The sequence below is a fragment of the Salmo trutta genome, chromosome 6, assembly GCF_901001165.1.
Source record: "Salmo trutta chromosome 6, fSalTru1.1, whole genome shotgun sequence".
NCBI lineage: Eukaryota > Metazoa > Chordata > Actinopteri > Salmoniformes > Salmonidae > Salmo > Salmo trutta.
The window spans coordinates 29,009,462-29,021,716 of NC_042962.1; the positions used below are offsets into that span (position 1 = coordinate 29,009,462).

The 12,255-nt window shown below is 41.8% G+C and overlaps 1 protein-coding gene across 9 annotated transcripts in view; it reads right to left on the reverse strand.

Annotated features, from left to right (window-relative positions):
* Nucleotides 1-12,255, reverse strand: part of LOC115195822 (sickle tail protein homolog) — a 224,151-nt gene that overhangs the window by 37,833 nt on the left and 174,063 nt on the right. For 7 of the 9 annotated variants that reach the window (XM_029756110.1, XM_029756111.1, XM_029756103.1 and 4 more), the window contains exons 3-5: nt 6,993-7,073; nt 4,993-5,176; nt 468-666 (exon numbers count right to left, since the gene is read on the reverse strand). In XM_029756110.1, coding sequence (XP_029611970.1) covers nt 468-666; nt 4,993-5,176; nt 6,993-7,073 — 464 coding nt within the window. The remainder of the gene's footprint in view (nt 1-467; nt 667-4,992; nt 5,177-6,992; nt 7,074-12,255) is intronic. The other 2 variants (XM_029756104.1, XM_029756106.1) reach the window with 1 other exon arrangement.

Consider the following 12,255-nt stretch of genomic DNA (forward strand, 5'->3'; position numbering starts at 1 on the left):
TGACCAGGGCCCATAGGCAAAGCGATAAGGCTCTGGTCAAAAGTAGTACACTATATAGGGAATAGGGCGCCATTTGGGACTCGTCCACGGTGTTGTTTGGGTTTGTTTTGGTGGTGGTGGAACTAAAGGTTCTTCCACTGCTGTAGGGCACCACATCCTGAGCCCTTTCATCCACACAGCTATTGAGTTGACTGGAAAGTGGGGAGGAAGAGGATTTGTAGCAGGCTCCTTGCAGCCCGGGTCACTTCCTGTGCTGGATAGCTCATTAGACAGGAAGTACTTAAAGAAGGGAGAGAGGAAGGCTGCTGGGTAGCTCTGAGGATCTTACACGGGTGAGACTGAGACGACACATTGGGAAGCAACCCCCAAACAACCTACACTATAACCCAGTCTGGGAAAATAGAGACAAAACACCCCCCCCACACACACACATAGGTACTGGACAAAAAAAACACACACCCATTTACCTGACGTCGGTGAGCTCGTAGTACATGTTCCTCATGTCGTCTTTGACATAGACAGCCACACTGGGAGACTCCAGCATCTTCATGGTGAGCTGCTGGGGGAAGGCACTCACAAACAGAGCCCTGATGGTGTCTCCACTGGTGATCTCATTGGGCATCCGGATCTGCTTGGTCTCGTCTCCGTACTGCAGGTACAGCACGCCTGGGGAGAAGACAGGGAAGGAAAGGGGGTTAATGGAGGGTTACTGATGGGGTTAATGATTGGTTGATGATGATCCGGTGGCTCTTAACCATGTAGCTACAGGGGTGTCACACCAGAGTTGTGTCAATGACTGTGTCCCAAATGGCACCCTATCCCCCTTAGGCCTATAATAATAGTGAATAGAGTGCCATTTGGGACGCATGGTGTATTCATGTACTATGGTGCTTGTCTTTCTGTACTGTGGCCCCCCTAAGTCGTGTGCAGTCCTGTCCTATTATGTGCAGTCCGACATACACCACAAACACTACATTTACTGTATTTACAATGAGCAACTACAATAGCTATACTGCATTTACAATGAGTACCTACAATATCTTTACTGTATTTACAATGAGTAACTACAATATCTTTACTGTATTTACAATGAGTAACTACAATATCTTTACTGTATTTACAATGAGTAACTACAATATCTTTAATGTATTTACAATTAGTAACTATAATATCTTTACTGTATTTACAATGAGTAACTATAATATCTTTACTATATTTACAATGAGTAACTTCAAAATCTTTACTGTATTTACAATGAGTAACTTTAATATCTTTACTATATTTACAATGAGAAACTACAATATCTTTAATGTATTTACAATTAGTAACTATAATATCTTTACTGTATTTACAATGAGTAACTATAATATCTTTACTATATTTACAATGAGTAACTTCAAAATCTTTACTGTATTTACAATGAGTAACTATAATATCTTTACTATATTTACAATGAGAAACTACAATATCTTTACTGTATTTACAATTAGTAACTACAATATCTACTGTATTTACAATGTGTAACTATAAAATCTTTACTATATTTACAATGAGTAACTACAATATCTTTACTGTATTTACAATGAGTAACTACAATATCTTTACTGTATTTACAATGAGTAATTACAATATCTTTAATGTATTTACAATTAGTAACTATAATATCTTTACTGTATTTACAATGAGTAACTACAATATCTTTACTGTATTTACAATGAGTAATTACAATATCTTTAATGTATTTACAATTAGTAACTATAATATCTTTACTGTATTTACAATGAGTAACTATAATATCTTTACTATATTTACAATGAGTAACTACAATATCTTTACTGTATTTACAATGAGTAACTACAATATCTTTACTATATTTACAATGAGTAACTACAATATCTTTACTGTATTTACAATGAGTAACTACAATATCTTTACTGTATTTACAATGAGTAACTATAATATCTTTATTGTATTTACAATGAATCACGATAATATCTTTACAATAAGCAACTATAATATCTTTATTGTATTTACAATGAGTAACTACAATATCTTTATTGTATTTACAATGAGAATTTAGATAATGGTGATAAAGTTAAAGACTCATAAAACTAAAAGCATTGGTGTGTATGTGTGCATGCCGGCGGATGCATACAGTACGTGTGCTTATGAAGTTCGTAAGTCATGTGAGTTGTATGAGGGTGAGGTTGATGTGGGATGGGGAAGGACGAGGGACATGGCTGTGTGTTGTGGGTGGGAAGGGCGAGCATTAGCACAGCATCGAACAGACAAGACACTGAACTCCTGAACTCTGGGTGTGGCTTCTGTACTGCACTCCACCAAAGCATATGAAATACATTACACACTCACAAACAACACACCCTTGCCCACAGACGAAAACATACATTTTCAAAAGACTTGGAGCTCGACAGCTTTAAAGACGTTATATGTCCATACAGGACAGTGCAAATAAAGAAGCCTGTGAGCTTGACTTTGTATATTGTTTTCTAGTCAAAGCCTCATCATCTGACGTATTATAACAGATACGCAGCTTATAAATCCCTGAAATAAGAGCTTCCAGTATACAACAGAGTACATACAGTACACATTGTGTATCATTTAGGATCAGTCACTATGTAGTGTACTGGTAGAGAGGAGCTTTTCCTAACACAGAGTGGCTCCATAAAAGGAGCGGACCAGTAAAAACGGCTACATGTTTCCAGTAATGTAATACAAGATCCTACAGGCTCTTTTAAAGAGAGGGAGGGACAAATCCAGGAAATAAAAGTGCTGAGCCATTCTATGGCACATACATCTATGGCTCTACTAGGGTAGACTTGCAACAACTTAACAAAGTCTGTTTGTGATCTAACTCGCTCCTCCTTTGTGTATTGTTATACCAGCAGTCTGGCTTTTCATTAAGATGAATGAGCACGCAGACCCTCCTAATACGACGTGTGTTATTCAGTGACTGGTTGTGCGTCCCACACACACAAAAAATGGCTTTTTTTTAAGGAGTGGGGCAGTCCCAGTCCTTTTTGAGCTTGACTGACGAGACAGTAAAGTGTTAGAAAGAATAGGACGAGTCAAAGGGAAGTATTCGAACCCATGCCGACTCTGGCATACATGTGTGCCGAGGTCAGCGGCTGTAACCGCTGGACCACACAGGCCACACAATAGTGTACTATTTTTTTTTTTTACCCGCCCATAGTGACTATATAAGAAATAGGGTGTCATTTGGAACACACCCTTGGCTTCACATTCTATTATACATGCAATGGAAAATTCCCCCAAAACCAAACTTTAATTAGCTCCTGAGACTTTGGATGGCTAAGTTCTAGCGCAGAGTTGGATTGCAGGACTGTATGTGGCCGCTGATTGTCTGGTTTCACTCTCTAAATCAGAACCAAATGGCGTGGCTGCACAGCAACTGGTCAGGGGAGAACATACTTTGTCTACATCCCAAATGGCACCCTATTCCCCATACGGTGCACTACTTTTGACCAGAGACCTATGGGCCTTGGTCAAAAGTAGTGCACTATAAAGGGAACCGGGGTGACATTTGGGACGAAGCCTGAGTTTTCTAGGGCTTGCTGCTAGGTTTTATGACAGTCAGATCCTATTCCAGACTCTGCTCTTATGCATCTCCAAATGGAACCCAATCGCCTTCAATTACGTTCATTTCAAATGCAGCATAAATAGTGTTCTTTATTTCCCACTCTTCTACAATATAAAACACAGTACAGCAATAAAGAAATAACTAACAGGTCTCCCAAAACAACTACTACAGTACTGTAGTAGAAATATTTTGCAGCACTACTACACATCAGCTATAAGTAACATAAAAATAATAGAGAAACTCACTTGAATAGAGTCATTTCAAGATGTCAGCTACTGTAACTCCAGTCCTGTGTTAAGGAGTCTTCTGACTGAAGGCACTACTTATACTGGCACAGGGCTCTTAAGGAAGACCAGATGTCTCTGGGGACACGACTGTGTGTGTGGGGGAGGTTCCGGGGTGAAGTTTCCCGAAAGGTACAGATTTAGGATCAGCTTCCCCTCCCCCAATCCTAAACTTAACCATTCGTGAGGAAAATGAAAAGCTGACCCAAGATCAGCAACCAGGGGGCCACCAGAGGAATGCTGGGTAATATGCCCTCTTTTCTCCACCCCCTTCATCACCCCATAACCCACTCTGCTGCCATAACGCGTTCCCCTGGTGAGTGTGTGTGTGTGTGTGTGTGTGTGTGTTTGTTGATTTCTGTGTGTGTGCATGCATATCTGTGTGTGCAGTAGTATATTCTTGTAGATGTTTATGTACAATGTCTGCAATTCAGCTTCTCAACCTAAGCAAGACCCCACTTTTGGCACAGAGCAGCATGCAAAATGGCTTCCTGTTAGTTAAAGGGGTGTGCTGCCCAAACGTCAACAAGTCATTTAGAGGCACTTGAAGTAAATGAAATGAGTCAACCTAAAGTCACATTAAACTAAGACGTGTGTCCTCTGCTTACATTTTCAAATAAGCTTTTTAAGAAGCCGTATCCTGTGAGGCTCAGAGGCTGATTACATGTTGAGATGATGAGCGTTGAAGCACTCTCTCTCTGTTTAGTTCAGCAAAGTTAAATTGACTACCTCTTAGAAGAAGCTACGCTGCGGCATATTAATACAACTCCACACAACTGGAGGCATTTGTCATATTGATGCAAATGAAGTGCCCTTTGCGTTGTTAACAAACCCCATTTCTAATCCTGTCAATACCAGTGTGTGCGTCTGTGTCTGTGTGTGTGTGTTTGTGCGTGTGTTAAACAGGATGGCATATTGTCGGAGGATTCTGTAATCTCACTATGCTAAGGAAATTAATTCTGATTAAGGCTAGGAGCAAGCAGCAAAGGGCGAGGGGGGGGGGTGAAGTGTGTTTGTATGTGTGTGTGTGTTTTTAAGTTGTGGTTAATAGCCTCATAATCACAGTGTGGTCATGTTGCGGTCCCCTACCTAGCGAGCGGTCCCTGGTCTGGTTGGTAGAGCGCACTACGGGCAGGCTGGCGCGGGAGCGGCTGCCTCTGGTGAAGGCGGAGGGGGCATCAGCCTCTGACATGGTGTCCAGAGACTCCAGGGAGAGGTGCTCAGGCTGCTCCCCTACAATGGAGCTGCTGGGGCCGTGCGCAGGGCTTCTGCTCTGGAGGGGAGAAGAGGAGAAAGAGGGTAAATTAGAGGGGTCATGATACACAGGAACAGGGTTGGTAAAACTCTGGTAACTTTGAACGTTTACCGGAATATTGCAACCCTACATAGGAAACGGACACAAACTGAAACACAATTATTATAGCACACTTTTGTCCATCAAAACCACCACAACACTGAGCTGCAAGCACCATTCTTCAACCGACAAAGCCATCTGAACCACAAAATAGTGTTAATGCTTTTTTCTAAAGCTGCATTATGCATAAATCTCTCCGCCATTCCCTGGTTGCTAAGATTCTAATAGTTTGCCTAATTTCAATTTATGTGACAAAACAAGCGTAGAGAATCATTCCATCTAAACTGTACCATCTAAACCGCTGTATTTTGAGGTGTTTGAAGCTGGTGTACAAAACTGTAAGTAAAAAAAACAGGGAAGCATAGAAATAGCGCACTTAGAACAGATATGCCGCTTCTTAGACTTGCTTTGAATGAGAATGACAGATCTATAACCAACATTTCTATGTGAATTTGGTCAGGTCGCCCAAAAAGTTACATATTGCAGCTTTAAGAGAAAGATAAGCTTTTGAACTACAATGTTAACACAGTGAAAACCCCAGTGTCATTTTTTGACTTCCAGTCATGCATTCCAGTCTATTTGGGTGTAATTTGTTTGTATCAATGCAGATGGCAGACACACAGACTGACACTACCTGCTATATTTCACACAAGCACACACACACTATGATTTTCGCAGTTGCAAAAAAACAAGGGGGGAGGGGCAGTAATTCGGGTGTGTTGGATATCCCCCCCTGGCCCTTTGACTAATGTGGACAGTGTTTTTGGCAGGAGTACACAGATCAGATGAGGGGAGGTGGAGAGGGCAGGAGAGGTCAGCATACGCACACGCAGACACGCGCAAACACACGTGTTAGTTGGGATGCAGACAGAGCCACATGCCCAGGCATGATGCGGATAAGACACTCCCTGTTATATTTTCACACTATGATTTTCCATGTTGCAGCTGCAACAAAAAAAAAAAACAAGACAAGTGGTCCCTAAGCCTTATCATGCATGTTTCTCTCTTGCCAAGCCTCACACAACTTTAGTGAAGGGTTAACACACACACTACCATGCTTTTTTTTTGCTTATGGTTCAGGTAGTTACAGGCCCAAAATCGACATTGTAGAAGAAAAAAAAAACACAAAAAACTCCAGCACGCACAATTCTATTTCGGTCAGAGATCTTTTTCAAGCTTCGCACAACATCCGAGGGGAAAGGGTGTAGTGAGGGTGATTAAAGCCACCAATGAGTCCGCCAGGAAGGCAGTCCTGTGGGCCTGGCAGAGGAATAGAGAATGTGGAGCTCATTGAGGATCTTGGTAGTGTTGTAGGGTGACCTGTGCCAGGCTGACAGTGTGACTAACATGAAGAGGAGAGTACACAGAGAGCCCTTTATCAAGCTAATGGCTCCACGGACACAGCCAGGTTAACGACACAGTCATTGCGCACACACACACACACACACACACACACGCATTAACACAGAAAACACACACACAATAGCACTCTGAAAGGTGATGGCGAGTGTGGGGTGGTGGGGAGAGGGGGGATGGGGAAGCGGTGGGGCAGTAATTCGGGTGTGCTGGATATTTTGACTAATGTGGACAGTGTTTTTGGCAGGAGTACACAGATCAGGTGAGGGGGGGTGGAGAGGGCAGGAGAGGTCAACACACACACACACACAGGCTACTTGTGATCCAGACAGAGCCACACGCCAAGTCATGATGCAGATAAGATAAAAGGCAGACTAACTGTGTGGGGCAATTGGATTTTCAGCAAGTACCTCTGAATGTCAAGCTCAGAATGGAGAGAAGACAACATGCCCTGTAATGACTGATGAGAGAGAGAGAGAGAGAGAGAGAGAGAGAGAGAGGGAGGAAGGAAGGAAGGAAGGAAGGAAGGAAGGAAGGAAGGAAGGAAGGAAGGAAGGAAGGAAGGAAGGAAGGAAGGAAGAAGCAGGGAAGGGGAGAGATTGAGGAAAGGCAGACGGTCATCCAACATATCAAGAAACCCAGCAATGTGAACAGAACAGAAAAGGTCACAATCGGGAAATGCTCCTGTGTGTGCAATAATCTCGTTTTTTGAGCGAGATGATACCGCACTGTGAAGTATCTGCTCTCCAGTCGACCCAACATAACAACCGTCTAATCCCTTGCTTTAAATAGCTGTGTGATTGTTTTGAATAGTCATCACTCCTCTCACCAGCGCCCTCGTTATTATCCAGACTAGCTCTGCTGAGTCATCGTGTGATATTGTTGACGTGATAAGACGTGTAACCTTCGGTGTCACCACCACAGGCGGGACCGGTCACCTGACACAGCAGCAGCACCCTCTGTCCATATCTGGTCAAAGGGTAGTGCACTACATAGGGAATAGGGTGTAATTTGGCACGCTGACTGAGCACTGGGAACACCAACTCCATTGGAATACGCTTACTCCATCTACATTGAGGAGATAGTTAAAGGTCCTTTATCTGCATGGCCCAGGATGAGAGAGGAGGGTCAGGTTCAGTTGACGTGTCATCCGAAACCACGATGCACGCTCGGTAAGTTGGACCGAATTGTAATTATTTATGAGTGAAATGGCATTATTTATGAGCTTACCCAATTATGTTGACCGGTACCGGGCTGCTACTCTGAAAACCAGGCAGTGTTATACAGTATACAGTACATGCGAACACGTGGTAGAATACTTACTGAGGCTGAGCAGAATGGAGCGAGATGCTTGAGCCAATCAAGGCTCTTCAGTGGGATTGTATTATGTGGATAAAATGGAAGATAGACCTACTACCTCTCTGGGGATAGTGGTAAGGGTGTTTACACACCAAATGATAAGGTGTCCATCGGATGAGCTTAGCAGGTTATTTCCTCCCCCGCACACACACACACAAACACACACACACACACGCACACACGCACACACCCTCTCTCTGGCAGGTGCTCCATTTGGCACCCCTCTATCACAGAAAAGCCACTTCCTGTTCCCGCTGAAACCACTTCCTGTCATGGCTACAGATGTGAAAACCACGGTTTAACCTATGATTACAACCTGCTGTTAGACACATCGACCCGGTCACGGCTGGGAGGAGAGACCTAAATTCCACATATAACTCTGTGTGGCTTAGTTAGCTATGACAGTCAAGGGTAACCATAGTGCTCTTACTATTTTAACACTGAGTATCATATCATATGTAGATCATTTACTGCACAACAGACATGAAAAGTGTAAACACATGGCACTGAGAAGTGAGCCAGTGTCATACAGACATAAATACAATTCTCACTTGTAAAGATATGTAGAAGTTACTGTGAAATTGATGAAAAAATATATATAAGAAAATTATTGAAGTACTTCAATGTTGAATATTTTGTCAGGGGTTCTCAGTGGTACTGCAGGGGGTCTGTGGACAGATCTCCCCCAAAAATGTTTTAGATTTCATTTTTTTATGAACATTACTAACAACATATTAACCTAATTTTGGCCAAGGGATCCGTGGAATAAGTTTAGAGGGTGTAATATAATACAATGTAATATTATTCATCTACAATGTATGTTCTTAACCCTGGGAAACATGGGCCTGGGAGGCTCACAGGGATATTGGTATCCACAGTATCAATTTCAACTCAATACTTTTAAAATTTGTTTACATTTTTTATTTTTTTTACATAAATGCACTGTAATTCAAGTTTTAAAACTGCAAAGTTTTCTCTCTGCCTCATGGAAAAATGTGTAGAATTGCAGATAATTCACTTTAAAACTGAAAAATGTTCCTTCCTAAGGCCCGAGAGTTGGTTCGCCCGGCCATGCACTGCCGAAGTCATAGTAAAACTCATTTTATGCTATTTTTTTTTATCTCACTTGAGTTGTGTTCTGATAGATTTTCTATCACAAAAGGGGTCCACGGCTCCAAAAAGTTAGAAAATCCATGGATTATGTAGCCTGACTACTCACATTAAATTCTTCCCCTGCTCTGTCTTTCGATAAATACTTTAGTCTGAGACTGCCATCATGGAAGTCATTTGTGGTGACGAGGGGCGATGTACAAAACAAAATCATCAGCGATTGGATCGTCTCTAACCAATCAGATTCTCAAAGCCAATGACACATTCACAAACCGCCCCTTTACCCACGTGTTCTCACTCTGGCCCAAGCCATCGGTTTCTGGACCAATCAGATGGCCCCGAATGTCTTCGCATTCGGTGAAGGGTCGGGAATGTGCTCAGATCCAGACTCATTGCGGAAAAGAAGCTAACGTCCATGGGCGTGGCGTAGAGTTTGGCCAGGCAAATGATTATGACCTCTGGGAAGAAATTAATCAAACACATTCAGTCTGAATATTATTACAATATCAAGGTAATTTAATATAATTACTATATTATTCCATGAGAACATGTTCTGTTCTCACCGGACTTCAAAGTCTTTACAGAAGAATGAATCACGAGGTATAAAAACAAAAACAAAAATGCTCGGGCGTGCCTTTGAGTTGCAGTTTCTCCATTGTTCTCGTTTTATTTCCAAAATGGTTTCCCGAGGCAGTGTCCATAGGGCTTTGCCGCACATAAAGGTGTTTGATGTCTGATGCGTTGTTATACTGAATGACATTGAATACATTCCTTTTTTAATAAATGTCTTTATTACTCTAGCTCTGTCAAATGTAAGCATCGACTGGTTTAGCTGCTATACATTAGTTTTACTGGCTTTTTACTGATTTAGCTAAATTTAGATTTTTTATAGTAGCATTTTACTTTGTGTGTGTGTGTGTGTGTGTGTGTGTGTGTGTGGGTGGGTGGGTGGGTTGGGTGTGTGGGTGTGTGTGTATACTCTGACTCTTTGTTCTTTGTTCCAGGAAATCTGACCTGTATCCAGGACATCCTACTACTGTCATTCACGGAACAACAGTCCGACGTGCTGCAATCAAAGGTAAAAGTCAGGTCTGTGTGTGCGTGTGCACAGTGCCAGTGGTGGGTATACTGCATCTACTGCTTCTCAAAAGTGTCAAATCAGGTACATTTTGGTTCATAAAGCCGAAGAACATTTTCTGGATTCACAAACGTTCACATATTCCATAAAAAAATGTATGGATGAAAAGCCAAGATACAACAAAAAATTCCATAAGATTGTCTAAACATCTGGCCCTGACACATACATTAAAGGAAAAATCCACTCAAAAATGACCTTTTGGTCATTTTTTCGTCAGTCCACTATTGATACAGTCCCAAAATGTTTTGCATGTCAGCAATCAAGTTTTCAAGATATTGGACTTTCAAGAAGCAAAGTGTCACTTGCCACATCATCACGATGATGCGTTTTGCTTTAAGATTGTGTGTCTTGGTTTCAGACAGACGAGCAGATGTACAGTACAGTGCCAAGACGGGGTGATTCAATTGAATTATGATAGTTAAAAATAATCACTGCTTCTATCAAAGACTTGCTGTGGCAGCCAATTCATGGAGAATATAGTCATGCCTGCCAGGGGGCTGGACTGATTTCTGAGAAACAAATGCAACTTCACAAGTAACGTTTTCTAGTATTTGTTTAAGACCGCTTAAAGCATCAGGTGGTGTAGAGAATGACTTAAACTGCATACCGTGTACTAATCGTACTACATACTATTTAGAACGTACTGTTTAGTAAAAAAAAATAATGCAGTAAGCAACAAACACCAGCATACTAGGCTGAGAATTACTGAGAATTTGTCATCTAACGGGCAAATGCGTTGATTTCCGCCATTGGTTCCATTGGGTCCAGCGCGTCCCCTCAGCTGATTGTCAGCTGTTGTCAAACACCAAGTCTCGGTTCTCTTTCTCAATAGCGTACGAATTCTACTGGATGAAAAGTCTAAATTAGTAAAACACCCTGGCATTTAAAGCCTATTGCGTTTTAGAAATGTCACATACTGTAAAACATGATTATTTTTTTCCGCATTAACCAAAATCTCCAGGAATTATACTCTATTAGTTATTTATGAGTTGAATTAGAAACCAAGACATGACTAGTTAATATCTAGGTCTATTTTGGTGTATCACCCTCACTCTCACACACACACACACTTTTGCTTACCAAACTTCTCCTCTTTCAGACATTAAAGAGTGTGCAAAAGCTCATCAAGTTTAGGCCCTACACTGGTGATGTCAGCAAGCCTTTTCACTTAAAGCAGAAATCCACTGGTTGTGGGCAGTCCCTATGTCACCCCACCTCTTGGGTTTTCACTTTGAACGAAAACAATGAGGTTGGTCGTACGCTGCTCTGGGCTGGCATTCTGGGCAAGGTGTGCCTTTGCACTAAATCCCGCCCACTCAATTTACGTTGGTAGAGAGAAAGGAAGTGGGAATTAACTTTCTACAGCCGCTAAAGATAAACACAGCAGACGTAGCCATCAAGCCACTAAGCTAACAGGCTAACTTGGTTATAAAGGCAACCCAACAATGCCAACACTGATCTGAACAGGAGAACTTTGGCCATTTCTTTGTCCCTCTTCAGAAAAATGACAGTGACATTAAATAATGAAAGATTGCTTGCGTACCTGAGCTGTTTACTTTCTGAAGCAGAAGTCTCACAGGGCGGTGGGCGAGTGATAACAGCAACACAGAAGCCAGGTACCGAGAGGCGAATGCAGCAAGTTACAGATGTAGGATCTTAATTTGATCACTCTTTTGTTGCTAAGAATTTTCTTGCACAGCAGAAAATGCAAACTTGTAGTGTATTTGAGCTTTAAAAAGGCTTCTAAAGTTTGTCATTTCCACTTTGAAATTTAAGACCTGATTTGCCCTAACGAAAAATGTATCAACCTCTTCAAAAATGTCCATTAATTATAATTTCCTTTTGCTGCAGGATTATTTTCCTGCTGTAGCAAACTGGCTCAATTTAAGATCCTACATCTGTAGCTTGAACCTTGTACAACCTGAAGAGACACAGTCCTTTAACTATACATCTATGTGTTAACCCTGTCCAATCTGAGCCACTCTGTTATCTGTACGTCTACATGGTCCATGCAGCTACAACAGGGCAGACGTTC